General features: G+C 35.9%; 2 protein-coding genes and 2 non-coding genes across 6 annotated transcripts; 3 read left to right on the top strand and 1 right to left on the bottom strand.

Annotated features, from left to right (window-relative positions):
• Positions 1–502: 502 nt before the first annotated feature.
• Positions 503–18,406, top strand: LOC125252439 (calcitonin gene-related peptide-receptor component protein). 3 transcript variants are annotated; one of them, XR_007181227.1, is made up of 7 exons: positions 562–584; positions 1,776–1,812; positions 2,689–2,787; positions 2,927–3,021; positions 4,957–5,014; positions 8,711–10,038; positions 17,327–18,406. XR_007181227.1 is itself a non-coding variant. In XM_048165747.1 (6 exons), exons 1-6 carry the CDS (start codon positions 577–579, stop codon positions 8,846–8,848), a joined length of 435 nt encoding a protein of 144 aa, XP_048021704.1. In that variant the 5' UTR covers positions 503–576; the 3' UTR covers positions 8,849–9,124. The 3 variants fall into 3 exon arrangements, 2 of the variants coding, with proteins under 2 accessions (XP_048021704.1, XP_048021705.1); XM_048165747.1 differs by lacking the exon at positions 17,327–18,406 and having other exon boundaries at positions 503–584; positions 8,711–9,124; XM_048165748.1 differs by lacking the exons at positions 8,711–10,038; positions 17,327–18,406 and adding an exon at positions 7,008–8,704.
• On the top strand, positions 11,724–18,406 carry tpst1l (tyrosylprotein sulfotransferase 1, like). The gene is made up of 2 exons (XM_048165746.1): positions 11,724–12,636; positions 17,327–18,406. Exons 1-2 carry the CDS (start codon positions 11,801–11,803, stop codon positions 17,544–17,546), a joined length of 1,056 nt encoding a protein of 351 aa, XP_048021703.1. The 5' UTR covers positions 11,724–11,800; the 3' UTR covers positions 17,547–18,406.
• Positions 18,407–18,560: 154 nt separating this feature from the next.
• On the bottom strand, positions 18,561–18,632 carry trnaw-cca. Its single transcript has one exon. It is a non-coding gene; the product is annotated as a tRNA-Trp (tRNA).
• A 498-nt stretch (positions 18,633–19,130) lies between these two features.
• trnae-cuc lies at positions 19,131–19,202 on the top strand. The gene has a single exon. It is a non-coding gene; the product is annotated as a tRNA-Glu (tRNA).
• The last annotated feature ends 111 nt before the right edge of the window (positions 19,203–19,313 follow it).

Raw genomic sequence — 19,313 nt, 5'->3', positions numbered from 1 at the left:
AACCGAGAAGTTTCACTAATAAGAATGAATCTAACTATATTTCATATATATATATATATATATATATATATATATATATATATATATATATATATATATATATATATATATATATATATATATATATGATTATATTTTAAAATAAATTCATTCAAGTGCTCTATTGTAGTCCATCTTCCTTTATGTTTAATAATAATTTTTCCAAACAGGAAACAGCATACTTTCTCTAACCCGAATGATTTCTGTGCGTCTTTTTTTTACAGTCTATGGCGTTGACTTACACATTATGTTGAGACTTTATAAGATATTACATTTTTAATCAATATTTTTTCTATAACATTTCAAAACCGTGCAATATCATGATTTATTGATATGTTTACATTTTTAGATATTTGAAGAATTCATTTTGTTGCAATTCATTTGGTTTTTATTAAAATCTCTTATACTTAAAATATTTAATACTAGAAACCATAGCTAGAAACACATTTGAACATGACAACTGGGTGGGAACGTTTAACAAAAGCTTCGTTTTCTCGCCGGATCGTTTTTAGTTGTCGAACCAACAAGGCAAGCAGGATGGAAGTGTAAGCGATCTAATTTATTTCTACACATTTAAAAATCAAACGCAAATCATATTATACTTGATCTTTTGTTGAAAATAATAGTATCTGTTACTCTGATGAGAAAAATAATTTTTAATATTTATAATAAATTTATTATATGCGGCTCACGTGGTCACTCTGTTGATGACCGTAAACTCTGCATATGATGTACAGTAGTTACATCCATAAAGCTCGGATAAACTTGATTATGAGTTGATTTATCTAGCTGATATGTCTGACATACAGTATATAATCACCAATAATTGATTATAAAATCGTTTGGGTGTAATAATTTGGGAAACTCACAACAAATAGTCAACATGAATAGACCAACAAAAACTACTAATACAAGTGAAGTAAAACTCGTAGAGGTTATTGGAATTTGAGAGCAGCACACACTGAAAGCTGTTAAAAATAAGAATATTAGTATTCCTTATTAAATTAATGTTAAAGCATCGCAAAGTTACCGTGACTGTCGTACTAACGATCAAGGTTATTATTAAACTCTGTACCCTTGATATCTGGTGTCCACCAAAAAACAGCCCAGTTTCTGTCACCATCTGAACTACCTAAACCAGGGGTGTACAATTCTGCCCCTGGAGAGCCACTGTCCTGAAGAGTTCAGCTCCAACTCCAAATGAAACACACCTAATCAGTTTTACTAGGCATACTAAAAACATCCAGACAGGTGTGTTGAGACAAGTTGGAGCCAAACTCTACAGAACAGTGTCCCTCCAGGACAGACTTTGGACACTATTGGACACTAAACACTATTTATTGACAGTGTAAATAAAAAAAAAATTACTGTATTTTTTAATATAGTAAAGATAGTGCCTTAGGTTGGAGCTTCCCACTGCTCACAAACATATGCATAAAATGCTGTTGTGTTTTGCAGTGTTCCAAAGTATTAAAGCTTGTTTTCACCACAGAATAAAAAATAAATTAAAAAAAGGTAATTGCAACTTTTTATCTCACAATTAAGCTTTTTTTTTCTCAGAATCGCGAGATATAAACTCAGAATTGCAAGATAAAAAGTCAGAACAAAACTCGCAACAAAAAGAAAAAACTGCAGAAACAAGCTTCCATTCCAAAAGTCTATTATAGCTGCTGTTAGGAAACCATTTTAGGTCATTCAACACAAGTTGATCCTAATTTAAACATTTTGTTTTGTAGGAGGGATGCCAATGCTGCAATGCTGAGCAATTATGAGGTCAGTATGCATTAAACCTTTTTAGATTCAAGTTGGACTCATTTGTGTGTTGTACATTTAAAGGTAGGGTTGGCAATTTCAAAGTGGCTAGCAATAGCTTTGAAAACATAAGATCCCACCTTCCCTTCAGAGCGCTCTCCAAAGCCACGCCTCCTTCAAAACACATAAACGCACATAGCAGAGTCTGCAAAGCCTCACGAGAGACGCCATGTCTCAATTTACGTTCATAATTGGCCTTACAATTGTTAAGTGTGTCCCGGGCTTTACAGAGCTCTTACTTGTACCACCTGATTGCTGCAGATTCTTTTCGGCATTGATAGTGTTGACATAGAAGAAACGCATAAATCCAAGTCTGAGGATGTGAACAGCTCTGGAAAGAATGTCACGGGTTGCCATCTCGTAATTACGGTTATGGTATGTGTGAAAGCAGCATTCCTTGTTTTAGTTCAGGAGTAACTGTAAAAGTGCCTGCTGTTTGTTTGTGGTGCTCTGCGACTGTCTGTCTACAACTCTGCATAGCCTCATAGATCGCGCTAGTGATGTGTGATGTCTGTGTGAGCATGGTGTGTGGAGGTATGGAAATACATATGTTGACATGCAGGTAGGACATCGTATCTGGATGCAATGATTGGACAAACATTTTTTGGTCCTGAGACTTACACAGTTGATTAAAATATTTTAATATTTAGACCATTTCTATTATTGATTGCTATCAGGATGTGAAGAGAGATTCACCCAGTATAACAAAAAATGTTTATAAAAAAATGCCTACCCTACTTTTAAAGTTGTGTATCAGAAATGCATGTTGTAGATTTCAAGTAGAATTTTTGTTATTCAGTTTGTTCCTGGCTGTACAAATGCCCTCTACTCCACCAGGTCTATCAGCTCCTGACAGACCTGAAAGAAAAAAGAAAGGAGACCGTTAAAAATAAGCACAGCGCCGGGCAGCAGAATCTCAACACCATCATGTATGAGGTGCTTGTCTTTGACTTTAAACATCTCCAAAGCAAAGATGATATTTATAGTTCCATCTTTGTGAGATTGTTTTCTTCAAAATCTTCTGAAAGGGTTGCTCACTCATGCCCTTTAACATTTGATGTATATGCCTCAATAGACCCTGAAGTACCTCTCCAATACGCCGTGTGTTCATCAGAATCCAGAGAATGTGAAGGAGTTCCTCGCTGCCATGCTGCCTCACAAGCTCACTAAGTTAGTTTCAGTAAACACTGTAGAATTACATTGTCTTTTTTCAAACATTTGCTTTAGACATTTGTATGGATAAAGCCTTGTTTAATAGACCTATAGATCCAGTCTACCGTGACAAGCATAGAATTTGTCACATTAAATACAGTGCTCAGCGTAAACAAGTACACCCCCTTTGAAAAGTAACATTTTAAACAATATCTTAATGAACACAAAAATGTCCAAAATGTTGACAAGACTATGTTATATGTAACATCTGTTTAACTTATAACATGAAAGTAAGGTTAATAATATAACTTAGAGAACAAAATTTACAGTTTTACTCAAATTAGGTTGATGCAAAAATGAGTACACCCTACTGAAAGTCTCTGGAGCAAAGCTAAATTTTAGACTACAAATGTGTTATTTAACAAGAATTCAACCACAGGTGAGTTTAATTATTCATTACACAGGTGTCCAGCAGACAGTTGACTATAAAAGGGTGTTAAAACCCCTTCCCATTTCATGCTGTCAGCAATGGCACCACATGGAAGAGAAATGTCACAAGACCTGAGAAAGAAAATAATATCTTTACACCAGAAAGGTGAAGGCTACAAGAAGATCAGCAAAGCTTTACTTATCAGTCAGAATACTGTAGCAAAAATGGTACAAAAATAAAAAGATGGAACTGCAACCATCTCACAGAGACGTCCAGGTCATCCACGGACGTTAACACCTCGACAGGAGCATCTTCTGATGAGAAGGGTTGAAGAAAATCGGCATGCAAGTTCACTGCAGTTAACTAAAGAAGTAGAAAGCCAAACTGGGGTGACTATTTCCCGTGACACAATACGGCGTACACTGCAGAGGAATGGCATGCATGGGTGCCGTCCACAAAAGAAGCTTCTCCTAAAGCCCAGGCACAAAAAAGCCCACCTAGAGTTTGCCAGGGCCCATGCTGACAAAGATGAAGACTACTGTAACTCTATACTCTGGAGTGATGAGACCAAGATAAATGTTTTTGGAACTGATGGCTTCAAAACTGTATGGCGTCACAAAGATGAGGAATACAAAGAAAAATGCATGGTGCCTACAGTGAAACATGGTGGTGGCAGTGTCCTTATGTGGGGCTGCATGAGTGCTGCTGGTGTCGGGGAGCTGCATTTCATTGATGGCATCATGGATTCACACATGAATACTGCTCTATACTGAAAGAGAAGATGCTACCATCACTCCGTGCCCTTGGTCTTCGTGCACTTTTCCAACATGACAATGATCCTAAACACATCTAAGGCCACTGTTGGATTTCTGAAGAAGAACTGTGTGAAAGTGATTCAGTGGCTCCAGATCTGAACCCAATCGAACACCTATGGGGAATTCTGAAGAGACAAGTTGAGCATCACTCTCCATCCAGCATCCAGTCTCTAAAAGAGGTCATTCTTGAAGAATGGAAAAATATAGATGTTGCAAAATGTCGCCAACTTGTTCATTCCATGCTTAGAAGAAAAAACATGGAGGCCATACAAAGTACTAGATGTAGTAGTTTTTGTTGTGGGGTGTACTCATTTTTGCATCACCCTAATTTGAGTAAAACTGAAAAATGTGTAATCTAAGTTATATTATTAACCTTACTTTCATGTTATAAGTTAAGCAGATGTTATATTAAACTTAGTCTTGTCAACATTTTGGAAATAGTTTTTGTGTTCATTGAGATATTGTTTAAAATGTTACTTTTCAAAGGGGGTGAACTCATTTACGCTGAGCACTGTACAGTGTGTTACAACCACTTTGTAATTTTGATTTTGAGTTGCATCATTATGAAGATTTGTATCGTGATGTTTGAGACTACAGTACACGTCAGAGTTGTTGTTTTGCACTTGATAATAAGTCTATTATTATTGAACCTGCTTTTTTAGCCAAAAGTTAACAGACTGCTGTTTCTTTTTCTGTTCCTGTTTAAAGAGCTGAAAAGCTGCAGCTCCTTAACCACAGACCCCAGACTGCTGTTGAGATCCAACTGGTGAGACTCTGTTCCATAATCTTTCTTTTTCTTTACAGCCAATTTCTTGAAAAATACTAAGAATGTACAATGCCATTCAAAGGTTTGGGATCAGTTAATACTTTTGATTAAAAATTAATACTGTTATTTGAACAAGGACACATTAATTTAATCAAAATTGACAGTAAAGGATTTCTATTTAAAATAAATGCTGTTCTTTTGAACTTTCTATTCATTAAAAGAACCATGTTAAAAGCAAGTAAAAGCTGTTATGTAAAAGTGTAATATTTCACAATATTACTGTATTTTCGACAAAATAAAGGCAGCCTTGTTCAGCATTTTTAAAAAAATCTTATCAACTTTTTTGAAATATAGTTTAGAAGCAAATATTCAGATATTTGGTTAGAAATTAAACTTAAAGGGATAGTTCACCCAAAAATTATAATCAAAAATATCCTTGCTCTTCCAAGCTTTATAATAGTAGTGAATAGCGCTTCTGATTTTGAAGTCCAAAAAAGTGCATCCATCCATCATAAAAGTAATCCATACAGCTCCAGGGAGTTAATAAAGGCCTTCTGAAGTTAAGCGATGGGTTTTTGTAAGGAAAACATCTATATTTATAATAACTAGATTCCTAGATTCGACCTATGCCAAAAGAGTAACTTCTGATGGGATGTATGACGCAGGATGTAGGAGGTAGGAGTAACGTAAACTTAGAGGTCTTCTGTGGTTCAAACAAATGGGCAACAAACTCAAGCTCCTCTTCTCTTATATCGAAATCCTCCAACTTTTCTCTTTAAAATTTCTCATTTTAGACTTCTTATTCGTGACCAGTGTTTTGTTTTGCTCAATCCTCTGTGCTTCCGAGTTCATCAATGCATCATGCTTTGGGTCGGGGTTTACTCTTCTGCCATAACTCGATTTGCATAGGCCGTCTCAGTTTTTAATATGGATATTTTTCTTATAAAAACTGCATCGCTTTCCTTCAGAAGACCTTTATTAACCCACTGGAGTCATGTGGATTACTTTTATGATGGATGGATGAACTTTTTTGGACTTCAAAATCAGGAGCGCCATTCACTTCCATTATAAAGCTTGGAAGAGGGAGAATATAATTTAATAGATTGTGTTCAGCTGAAAGAAGATAGTCATATACACCTAAAATGGCTTGAGGGTGAGTAAATCATGGGATAATTTTCAATTTTGGGTGAACTATCCCTTTAAAGGAACAATAAGCATATAAGAATATAACAAACAAAAAACAATGAAATTGAAGTAGTAAATGTAAATAGATTTTCAGATAAACAGATTTTATTCATTCTTGACACAAAATTCTGGGGACTATTTTATATAATAATACAATATTAGGAGTATTATTTGTACTGGTGCCCTGAAGCCCCAGGCCTTTTCTGTGCCCCTGTCATAAGCTAATGGGACGGATTGCAGGGAGAAAAGTTTTTTTTTTTTTTTTTTTTCTGAATGGCCAGCGCTGGATGTTAGATGTATACCATATATGACCAGTGCTGGGTTGTAGCTCTTTACATGTAATCTGGGGCCATATGTATAAACCCGCTCAGAGTACAATTTGAGTCTTAAGTGTGTCAAAATTCGAAGAATGATGTAATTTTACTTTTATTCTTAGACTTAAGAATAAGTATGATTTATAAAGGTTCCTAAGTGTTAAGACTAGGTCTCAGGTAGGTGTTCCTAGGTGTTAAGACTAGGCCCAACCGACCGTCAAACCATGCGGCAAAAGCAAGCCAATTTTATGAGGATTGCAGGTTTTTCTGGAGTTGTTGGAGCCATTGATGGAACTCATGTTTACGTCATTGCTCGAACTGTAAATAAGGAGACATATATCAATAGAAAAGGATTCCACAGCATTAATACTTACAGTATTTGTGATCATTTTTGCACAATTCAAAGTAATTTTTTTAAATATTACAAATTAAATGATTTTAGTATAATTGCATTGAACGATTGGTGTCATGCTGCTGTGACTTCACCCTTGCAGGCTCACTATTGGCTGATTCAGAGGTTCAGGGTGGACATTTTGAGTTGGCATCATTGTAGTCTTTAGTTTACAACACTTAAAGGCAAGCTCACACTACAGAACTACGAGACTACAAGAATCGCCATGGTGCTCACACTACACGAGTTTCCTTGTCTTCTGTCATCTTCTTGTCTTAGAAGAGCTCATACTACACAACACAACGCTGATAAGGTGCACAAAATACAAGATCTGGATAACGACCAACAACAAAAAAAAACGTTTTCTTACATGAATTCAGTCAAGGCATTAGAGAGCAACTCATGCTCGCCTCCCAAGTCATATGTACAGAAAAATGGTTAAATAAAAAGGAAATTGGGCAGAAATAGACACGGGCTGGATGGATGCATGTCTGTTCAGCAGAAACTGATGGTGAATAAAATATATCATAATATTAAATATAGAGCAAAGTTATTACATTTTAAAAATATATTTATTGTTTGATTATTAGTATATAAAAAAAATACTATAATAATAATATTCAATTATTATCACTCAGTGAGTCATTTAACCATGTATTACTGTCTTTAGAAGGCTTTTGTCTTTCAAACACATTAAAATATAAAAATTCACGTCATTTCATATTTATATGTATTGCAGGGATTCTCCAAATATTTTTCTTTCAAACACATTAAAATGTAAAAATTAATGTAATTTCATATTTCCATGTATTGCAGGGATTCTCCAAATATTTTTGTCTTTCAAACACATTAAAATGTAAAAATTAACGTAATTTCATATTTCCATGTATTGCAGAGATTCTCCAAATATTTTTCTTTCAAACAAATTAAAATGTAAAAATTAATGTAATTTCATATTTCCATGTATTGCAGGGATTCTCCAACTATTTTTATCTTTCAAACACATTAAAATGTAAAAATTAATGTAATTTTTATATGTACATGTATTGCAGGGATTCTCCAAATATTTTTCTTTCAAACACATTAAAATGTAAAAATTAATGTAATTTCATATTTACATGTATTGCAGGGATTCTTCAAATATTTTTATCTTTCAAACACATTAAAATGTAAAAATTAATGTAATTTCATATTTACATGTATTGCAGGGATTCTCCAAATATTTTTCTTTCAAACACATTAAAATGTAAAAATTAATGTAATTTCATATTTACATGTATTGCAGGGATTCTCCAACTATTTTTGTCTTTCAAACACATTAAAATGTAAAAATTAACGTAATTTCATATTTACATGTATTGCAGGGATTCTCCAAATATTTTTCTTTCAAACACATTAAAATGTAAAAATTAATGTAATTTCATATTTACATGTATTGCAGGGATTCTCCAACTATTTTTGTCTTTCAAACACATTAAAATGTAAAAATTAACGTAATTTCATATTTACATGTATTGCAGGGATTCTCCAAATATTTTTCTTTCAAACACATTAAAATGTAAAAATTAATGTAATTTCATATTTACATGTATTGCAGGGATTCTCCAACTATTTTTGTCTTTCAAACACATTAAAATGTAAAAATTAATGTAATTTCATATTTACATGTATTGCAGGGATTCTCCAACTTTTTTGTCAACCAAAGTTCTTTGGCCTAATTTATTTACTTGAAGTTAGGTCAACAACAAATTTAAGTCAATAATAATATAATTTATTTCTAATATGTATATGACATAATCTTTACAGATGGTAGAAGAGAGTGAAGAAAGACTGACAGAAGAACAGATTGATGAACTGATACAGAAAGTCACAGACATCCTGCCTGGTGACCCTCAGAAAGAAGACGGTGAATCTGCCGACCCTGTGATGGAGACAGACCAGTAGCATCAGCCCATCAGCAGATTTTTTTTTTTTTTTTTTTTTTTTTAAATGCTTTCATTCCCAAACACAAGAAACTGATTTCAGATTTGTTGACAGTGCTAATACTTTAGTATACTTTTGATCTTCATTATATTATTATAAAATATATTCTCTTTAGAACATATTAATGAAAATGTCAGGCATAGGTAAATTTAGAGCCAAAAGTGATGTCTATAAAAGTGTGTATTTATTTAACCTATTGTATATATTGTACAGGCTCATGATAAAAACAAAAAACCACATCTTTGTCAGCATTTTTTTTTCTTCTTTTTTTTCAAACCCATTTGTAGTTGCATTGATCTTTCAGAGGGGAAGTATGTAATCTTTAGGAGTCAAGACAATCTCACTTCCTCCTTAAAATCCTTCCTGTATTGTTTCTCTTCAATTTGGTTTATTATTATAATGTATTATTGACCATTTAAGGTGCGAACTGAGAGAGATTTAAGTGATTTATCATTTGTCAGTCTCTACTAACCTGTGTGAATATGAGATATCTGCATGACTGCTTCAAATTTCTACTAAGCTCTTATAACAAGACTTTTATCCATAAAGTTGCTTAATGTGATGCTTTTGTAATTCAATTGTCTCAAAATCGAATCGTAAATAGACGTTTTTATCGTCTATTTGATCGTAAATAGACTCATTTCAGCCCCTCACAAACAACAGGAGGACAGTGAACTTGCAGTTCGTTATTTTTTAATAACTCTGACGACCATATGTATGATTTTATTGACTGAAATATATATTTTCATTGACATAATTCCACTGAGGAGAAAAGAGACTGATAAACGTCGACAGGAGTTTGATTTATGACAGCAATGCCATGTCATACAGAGAAAGCCAATGAAAACATTCTTATTGGCAATAGACGTTTGCTGTAACCAATGAAATTTGAGAGTTGCTCTGTAGCGCTGTGGTAACTGGTATGAATTTAAAACCTCTACACTTGTAAATCAGGTTTTCGCTGGAATCGAACTCGTTTGACAGTGAATCACTCCTCACATTGATGCATGAGAAATGTGTTCGCGGTGTGAGACTGTCTCTCTCAACGTCAGAGCTTCCTAGCTCCCTTCACACGATCTTCACGTCTGCATTTCATCAGAGAGACGTGATTCTGGAGAATGTAGGATTCGAGGAGTTGTACTTTCTGTACGGTAAGGCACGACACGCTCAGTTTTGCTGAACTATTTAAACTAATGGAGTTGTTTTGGTATTTTACGTGTCGTGAGCGTGTTTCACACATAGTTTCCTTGTTGCAGGCCGCCAGTCAGTCGTGCTGGCGAATAACTTTGATCTCAGGTAGATTCAGTCTTCGGTTTCCCTTACGACCATTTTAAACGTGTCTTCGTGTCACAGCTACAGCATCCATGTGAACGCAGCTATAATTATGAGCAAAAGAATTTTATTCAAGTGGAAAAGCTTTGGTTCAACTAAACATGAATCATAATCTAACGAATCGACCACATATTGCACGATACAGCTCTGTCGACTTGTTGCTTTATTGCAGTACGTGCGCTCACGTTTCCCACAAATCGGCTTCGATCTGATATCACAGACCCGACGCACGCGCCAGCACGCATTAACATTTTGGTAATTCGAATTCTGCTGCGATTCCCAAAAATGAGTTTCAGTGGCTCTTAAAATGTTGTTGAGGTAAAATCAAGATGATGAAGACCACCAGACAGCAAACAACAAGAAAATACACTGTTAAAACACGTTTTATGTTAAAATTCTTGTTTACTTATTCACGTACATTCGGATTACTGCATTTGCTCTCATATGATAATCATGAATTATCTGTTTTTAAGATATCAGGTGTTATTTAGGAGTTTCCTGTGCATAGGTGTTATTTGTGACACTTTGCAACCACAGATGCTGCCCACAACAGGATGTTTTAGAGATTCTAGGTGATAACATTCATGTTTTGACAAAGTTTTAAGTTCATGTGTGTGAAAGGTGCTGTAGGCACTCAAAAACAGGTAGGAAGTGTGATCTACTACACACATGGAGGTAGAAGTGTAACCAAACCGCACCTGCTTGTGCACAGGGGAAACTAGATGTTCTTGTAGATTGGTTCTGGTTAACCATTAAAAATCAAGATGAACAAACTAAACTGACAAATTGTTTCTTATTTTTATTTGTTACATGAAAAACATTATTTTGATCTATCGATGCTTGTTTCTGTCGGTGAAGAAGTAGTGTTGGCATCATTACAGCACTGAATGTTGAGTCAAAAAGGTTGAGAACCACTTGTACTAGATTACTCTGCTTTGGCCTGGATAACTCAGAATCTTTACAATCTTAAACTACATATGACGGCTAAAAGATTGTCAAGATACACACACAACATTCTTTCAACAGCATTACCTTGTTTGTCTAGTTACATTTTCCTTTGTCGTGTTAATGCTGGCAATTCAAGCGTAGCTCTTGAGTTACAAATTGCCTATCTCTAATTGTCTAATACTATTACGGTAATGTTTTACTGTAATGGTATTAGATGTGACATTTAATGTAACGTGAGACGCACAATTATTACCCAATGCTGAAACAGACCTGGCAAAATCTGTTTTTGAAAGCGTTTTTCCTTCTCCTTTCTACAGGCACAATGGTGCTGACAGAGAACATAAGGCTTGACTTACCAAGTCTGAGTTTATTGAAGCCCCAAGCAAGGGCCTGAAGAGCTGCTGGCTGGGAAAAAAAATCTGCCCATCCCTTCCCTCCCCCAAAAACTGTTTTACCTAAGCTGCCGTTCTACATTCTTTCACCGTGACCCTTTCTGGAAAGCATTCGCTGTGTCTTTCCAAGATCCATCCTGACCTTTTTCCCCCTTCTTTCTGCGAAGTCTGTTTTTCCAATTTTGCCGGTCTCATTCTTTTTTTTATAACCACAGACCGCATTCTCCCCTAACTATAAGTCATGAGAAAACAAACATGCAACGTTCTCCTGATCTGTGTGGTCATCAGCTCCATCACAGTGTTTTATCTTGGCCTCAGCACGATAGATTGTCCCAATGCCCGTTCTCGATCAGCACATCATGGGTGGGCAGTAAATCTACACGCTGGCAGAAACCTAAGTGACCCATTACAACTCCCTGAAGAGTACAATGAGGAAACCCCTCTTATTTTTATTGGTGGAGTCCCTCGTAGCGGCACCACACTAATGCGGGCTATGTTGGACGCCCACCCTCACGTTCGGTGTGGAGAGGAGACCCGCGTCATCCCCCGGCTGTTAGCCATGCAAGCCTCCTGGAGCCACTCCGCACGTGAGCGGCTCCGTCTCGACGAGGCTGGCGTCACCGGTGAGGTCCTGGACTCTGCTGTACGTGCCTTCCTGTTGGAGATCATAGTGGGGCACGGCGAGCCTGCTCCGAGGCTCTGCAATAAGGACCCGTTTGCTCTGAAGTCCCTCTCCTACCTCTCCAAGCTCTTCCCAAAAGCGAAGTTTATTCTTATGCTTCGCGATGGCAGGGCAACCGTACACTCTATGATTTCCCGCAAGGTGACTATCACTGGGTTTGACTTGACAAGCTATCGGGACTGTTTGGTGAAGTGGAACCGGGCGGTGGAGGTGATGTATGATCAGTGCCTGGCTGCAGCGGATGGCAACTGTCTGCCCGTGCACTACGAGCAGCTGGTGCTGCACCCCGAGCGGGTCATGCGCATGCTTCTTCAGTTCCTGGATCTCCCGTGGGACACCGCCGTGCTGCACCACGAACAGCTTATTGGGAAAGCTGGAGGAGTTTCATTGTCAAAGTGAGTGAGTTTGGTGCTTTGATATATATGCTGTCACACTTTTGAGAGATTTTTGTTGCATTCAAGTTTGTTCACCCAAAAATGAAATTTCATTCATTAAGTACTCACCCTTGTGTCGTTCCAAACCTGTAAGACCTTTGTTCATCTTTGGAACACAAATGGAGATATTTTGCTGTTAAAATCGCCATCTGCTGTTAAAACTGAGCTCAAAATCAACATCAGGATCGATCCAGATTCATTGTATCGATCGAGAATCAATGTATCGTCCCAGCCCTAAAAATAATGACTTTATTCAATAATTTCTTCTCTACAGTGTCAGGCTCAAACACAGTTCAGCCGGCTCAGTATTGCGTCAGCTTCACACGCATGCGTCATGGTGCTCACGTGATCAGCGTCGGCCAATGCGGTCATTACGTTGCTTTCTATGGGGGATTAAAAAAACCCTTGGATTTCATCAAAAATATCTTAATTTGTGTTCCAAAGATGAACAAAGGTCTTACGGGTTTGGAACGACATGAGGGTGAGTAATTAATGACAGAAATTTCGGGTGAACTAACCCTTTAACATGCTTGATGGTAAACACTATATGGCCGGTATTACAATTCTTTACTATGTTGTCTAAATAATTAAAAGTAAAACACTAAAATTAAAGGGACAGTTCACCCAGAAATTAAAATTGTCATCATTTACTCACCCTCATGTTGTTCCAAACCTGCATGAGTTTCTTTCTTATGTTGAACACAAAAGAAGATATTTCGAAGAATGTTGGTAACCAGACAGTTGACAGTATCCATTGACTTCCATAGTTTTTATTTTTCTTACTATAGAAGTCAATGGTTACTGTCAACTGTTTGATTACCAACATTCATTAAAATATCTTATTTTGTGTTCAACAGAAGAAAAAAACTCATGGTTTGGAACAACATGAGGGTGAGTAAATGACAATTTGTTTTGGGTGAACTATCCTTTTGATTGTTTTAAAAGCTAATAGTGAATTTAAGCATCCCAATGTTAGAAGGGACGGTATGAAAAATGGATATTAATTTTGGATATTTTTGTTGTTAGTGTTTTTAAACATTAACTTTTAAGTGACAACCAACATCAGAATGGCTTTATGCAGAAATTTCATTAATTTTCTCGATTGCTTAAACACATTTCTTGAAATTGAGCCAACTTTTCTCTAAACTGTAAACACAAATCCACTTCTCAACAAATTTCCCGTACTTCCTATTTTCAGGTCAAAATGAAGCTCTCCTTTCAAAACCATTCAATCTTGCTGAAAAAGCAAACTCATGCCCTCAAAGACACACACACTACAACATGTTACACACTAGTGAGATCAATTCACAACACTTACAAAAACCTCCTTTTGGCAATCAAGTATCATTTTACCGCTCAATATTTATTACAGTGTACAACATTTAAGTTTATTTTCATTACATTACTGTAAAAATATCTTGCAGTAGATGAAGTTAAAATACCAAAGAATTGAACATGAACTTGGAATTACAATACAGTATAGTGTCAATTACAGTACAGTAATAAATAAATTCAGCATTACCATACTATTTTTCTAACAGTTTCTTAAGTTGCATCCAAAACGACACTATATACTATATGCACTTGTACACTGTGTACTTAGGCACTATGTACTCATCCATGTAGTGCGTGAATTGTAAAAGATTTTGTCATTTAACAATGGAGTCTGATACCCTCTCCCCCTCCAATACGTAATTAAAGCAGTTGAGTGCATGAAGTGTCCAACGTTCCACACTTAGTTTTTTTCCGTTAGTTTAGTGCATCATCCAGGTATTTAAAGTACACTTTTTCTTTTTGGAATTTTCAGTGTGAACACACTATTTGCACTATTTATACTTAAAAACATCATAGAATAGTGCCTAAGTATGCGAATTGGGACGCACCTTTTGTTTTCTGACAAAAGACGTTCCCTCCCCTTGGCAGTCATCTCTAAGTTCTCCAAAAATAAGAAATGTAAGAAGTACTTCGCAACAAATCAATTTGACAATTATGAGTTTGAGGGCTAAAGTACTGCTACTGTGTACTGTAATGATACTGTATGTGTAAAAACCCTGTAGATGAGCCTGTAGACCAACTTCCCTCATAGTCATTCCTACACAGGAACATGGTCAACTATAGTGCTTTGTATTTCATCAAGAATAAATGTCCTTTGATCCTGTCCCCTTCTTTTCCTCTCCTCTTTCTCTTTGTCTCCCACCACTGGGATTCATTTTCCAAAGCACACAATCACATGTGGCCCTATTTATATTATCCTGATATTCCGAGTGGTGTGTCATCAGTTTTGCTACTCAATGTTTACACATGGATAATTTGAGTTCACAGTATGATACTTGAGGTAGTTATATTCAATGTTGAGGGTAATGCATTACAAGTAACATGAGTGACATAATCGGATTACTTTTCGTCAAAAATATCTGAGTTACTTTTTCAAATAAGTAACGCAAGTTACTTCGTTTTCCCATTTATTGACTGACAGCTCTCCTGTCCCCATGTTGAGAGAAATCTAGAGTAAGTGCAGAGGTGTTTTGTGCACTGTGTAAATGTGATGGTTATTCTAGACTAAATAAGAGCATAGCTAAAAAAAGCTAAAAGCTAAAAGGCTTGTTAGTTTGAGCTGCGCCCTCTACTGTACATGCATTAATTTGCATTTCCTTCAGCCTGAGGCTTATTCGTTTCACTTTTGGGGTGAAAGGACCTTAACATTTGCCAAAAATAGAACTTTTTTCCTGACAAACAAACAGCCCAGATGATAAATAGTAACGCAAAAGTAACGTAGCCCATTACTTTCCATAGAAAGTAACTAACGCAATTAGTTACTTTTTGGGGAGTAACGCAATATTGTAATGCATTACTTTTGAAAGTAACTTTCCCCAACACTGGTTATATTATGTGTTTGTTTTCTGAATGAGAACACTGTTAAATCTATGCAAAATGAGGGCATTTTGTGTAGAGTTTTGCAGAAAACATTGAGAAATTTGGAACTTTGGGCCAACTGAACCAGTGTGTTAGCAATTGAGAAAAACTGTAATGGGTGTTTTAAAACAGGTTCACCTGGGAAAGTTTTTATATATGTGTATAATATAATAATGTTTGTTTTTTTGCCATGAATATAACCTCACACATAAGCCCTACGCATGCAGGGAAAAATAGAATTTGTTCCCATTTTATTAATTCACCCCTTCGTTTTAGTTCAATCTTGGCACGTTAACCTAATTCGTTCCCTCATTTTCTAATTAAAGGGTTAGTTCACCCAAAAATGAAAATTCTGCCATTAATTACTCACCCCCATGTCGTTCCACACCCGTAAGACCTTCGTTCATCTCCTGAACACAAATTAAGATATTTTTGATAAAATCCGATGGCTCAGTGAGGCCTGCATAGCCAGCAATAAAATTAACACTTTCACAGATGCCCAGAAAGGTACTAAAGACATATTTAAAATGGTTAATGTGACTACAGTGGTTCAACCTTAATATTATGAAGCGACAAGAATACTTTTTGTGTTCCAAAAAATAAATAAATAAATAAATAAATAAATAACAACAACAACTTTATTCATCAATATCTAGGGATGGGCGATTCTAAAACACTGCTTCATTAAGCTTAGAAGCTTTACGAATCTTTTGTTTCAAATCAGTGGTGTGGTGCGTGTATCAGACTGCCAAAATCACACACCCCCCCCCAGTGGTGAACCATTGAAATTTCGGAACACTTATGACTTAACGAAAGCCTTGTTTACTGAAATCACGTACCGAATCACTGATTCGATACAAAAGACTCGAAGCTTCATGAAGCAGTGTTTTAAAATCACCCATCACTAGATATTGTTGAATAAAGTTATTTTGTTTTTTTGGCGTACAAAAAGTATTCTTGTCGCTTCATAACATTAAGTTCGAACCACTGTAGTCACATGAACTGTTTTAAATATGTCTGTAGTAGCTTTCTGGACATTTGAAAGTGTAAATGAACTTGCTCTCAATGCAGGCCTCACTGAGCCATCGGATTTTATCAAAAAATATCTTAACTTGTGTTCTGAAGATGAACAAATGTCTTAAGGGTGTGGAATGACACGAGGCTGAGTAATTAATGACAGAATTTTAATTTTTGGGTAAACTAACCCTAAAGGCTGTATTTGATACTGATATGGCATTATGAATGTAAGTAAAAGAAAAACACCTTTGTTCTATTTGAGTCTGTCACCCGTTAATAATTTCCATCCACCATTTCCTTTTAACATCTACGGCTTTTTCAGACAATGGGTCAGACGTACAGGTTTACATTTCCTTGTCAAGAGCTGGATTTAGCGTTCTCTGTGTAAATATACCACTGCATTGTAATACGAGCTGTAAAACAAATATATTAGGGGTAAATAGGGTGTTTGTTTGATCATCAAAGCATTTTCAAAGACCTCTGGTGAGCACTAATTTGGTCACAGTCCTGTATTAATGGAACCAATGGTAGATGTTAAAACTTCCACTGGAATAAGTTGAATTTTAATTGTCAATTCGTACTGCACTTACTCTCTAGAAGGCAGCTTATATTAATTTCATAATATCTTAGTCTAGCACTTAGGCCTTGTCTGCCATAATCCTAACTACAGTGTTCCTTAATAAATATATGATTGTTTATTGTCTCTTTTATTCCTTTCCAGGGTGGAGCTGTCAACTGATCAAGTAGTCAAGCCGGTGAATACGGAAGCTCTGTCTAAATGGGTGGGCAAGATCCCTGCTGATGTGGTGAATGATATGGCCAACCTTGCCCCCATGTTAAGTCGCTTAGGTTATGACCCTCTGGCTAACCCGCCAAATTACAACAAGCCTGATTTCTTATTTCTGAACAACACAAAAATAGTGAAGTTAGTCCAAAATTAAAAGGCCACCTGTGGATACAACCTGGGAATACTTGGAAGCAATAAACATTGTGCATTTTATGAGCACACAAAGCCTCTACTTGAATTAACAACATGTAGGATGACAAAACAGAGCCACAAGCCCTATTGTTGCTTATGGCAAGAGTTTCATAAAGTGATCAAATGTTTTAAAATCTAGTTTTAATGATGTATTGTAAGTTGTTTTTCAATTAAATTCACTTTAGATGTTTTTTGTATAGATGATGCTATGGTGTTGCTAATAATGTCAGTCTAACGACTGTATCGTGGTTGTCTTTTTATTATTTTTGTAAGTGCTAATGCATGCGTGTCTTTGCAAATGTGTCCAAATGAGTCTGATTATCACACAGGAAACTATGCCTGTTGAAAGAGGAAGTCAACTGTTACACAGAATTACCACTTTTTGTTTTGTTCTCTTTGGACTGTAGGAGTACAAAGGAAGTTTAGACATGTTTCTCAAGTTAAGCTTTCAAAGACAATCTCATTTTGCTGTATGGCTTTTATTATGAATATATGACTTGCATAATGATAAATGTGGTCCAGATATGTAAGTGTGTATCTGCAGGTCAGAGTAATGAGGGTGTCTCGAAGTTGTGAAGGGTGCAAGGTAGAGTTAGGGGTTTGGCACATATGTTTCTCCAAACTGCAGCTATTCCTGTCTCTAAATATGAAGGACTTTTTGATCTCTATGTGGATGAACTCTCAGTCCTCAACATGCTTTCATAATAAAAGTCCAGCAACATTGGACCAGTCAGTCTCATCATGTCACTTTTTGATGCTTGTTGTAACATGTACTTATTGTTACATAAAAAACATATTTATTAAACGCTGTGTGTACCTGTGTGAGATACTCTGATTATTATTATATGGTGTAATGAAAATCAAATTTACAGATTTTTTTTTTTAATAATTTACTTTTACTTTATAAAGGCGTCGAATTGTCGTTCCATTGAGAAGTTCATTTTATTATATTTAATAAAAAAATAAAAAAAAACATTGACCCCGACGTGATTTGAACACGCAACCTTCTGATCTGGAGTCAGACGCGCTACCGTTGCGCCACGAGGTCTTGTGGTTTTTTAGTTACATTACATGCATATGAAATCATACATGATTATATGATTTATCGACGGTTGGTTTTTAAGTTTTACTGCTGTTTAGGGGTACATAAAACTTTTCTTTATTGTAATTTGTCACCACACAAAGGATGAGCTTATCAGCAGCCTTTTCATAACTATGCATCACATGATTTCTAAGACAAACTGGAATACTTAAATCCACATAGTCCATGCATTCAGATTTTATTAAATTGTATCTTGGGATCACAAAACTTTTTCACAATCTCGAAAAGCACATTTATCAGTTATAAAACTTTTATCTACGCTCACGGTGTTTCCCAAAGATGAGACAGTAACAGACAGTAAAGATAGACTTAAATATGATTTCATTATATAAAACCGGCGGAAAACATATATCGCTAGATAAAAAAGTTTTGAAAATCGTTCAATCCGAACGCTCATGTTTTAGGAAGACTACATCAGTCTTAGTGTTTACACGAACACACATGTCCCTGGTGGTCTAGTGGTTAGGATTCGGCGCTCTCACCGCCGCGGCCCGGGTTCGATTCCCGGTCAGGGAACATAAGCTTTTTATATATATATATATATATATATATATATATATATATATATATATATATATAAACTTTAACACTCATCAAATCAATTGTATACACACTAGTTGTTATAAT

Source organism: Megalobrama amblycephala, linkage group LG18 (assembly GCF_018812025.1).
Source record: "Megalobrama amblycephala isolate DHTTF-2021 linkage group LG18, ASM1881202v1, whole genome shotgun sequence".
Classification (NCBI taxonomy): Eukaryota; Metazoa; Chordata; class Actinopteri; order Cypriniformes; family Xenocyprididae; genus Megalobrama; species Megalobrama amblycephala.
The sequence above is the reverse complement of the archived record's forward strand: the minus strand, read 5'-3'. Positions and strand labels throughout refer to the sequence as shown.

Coding starts and splice junctions, on each gene's coding strand:
- LOC125252439 (XM_048165747.1), top strand. Junction 2,788..2,926: donor TCAACACCATCATGTATGAG/GTGCTTGTCTTT, acceptor ATGCCTCAATAG/ACCCTGAAGTACCTCTCCAA. Junction 5,015..8,710: donor CTGCTGTTGAGATCCAACTG/GTGAGACTCTGT, acceptor TAATCTTTACAG/ATGGTAGAAGAGAGTGAAGA.
- tpst1l (XM_048165746.1), top strand. CDS start 11,801: ATGAGAAAACAAACATGCAACGTTCTCCTGATCTGTGTGGTCATCAGC. Junction 12,637..17,326: donor GGAGGAGTTTCATTGTCAAA/GTGAGTGAGTTT, acceptor ATTCCTTTCCAG/GGTGGAGCTGTCAACTGATC.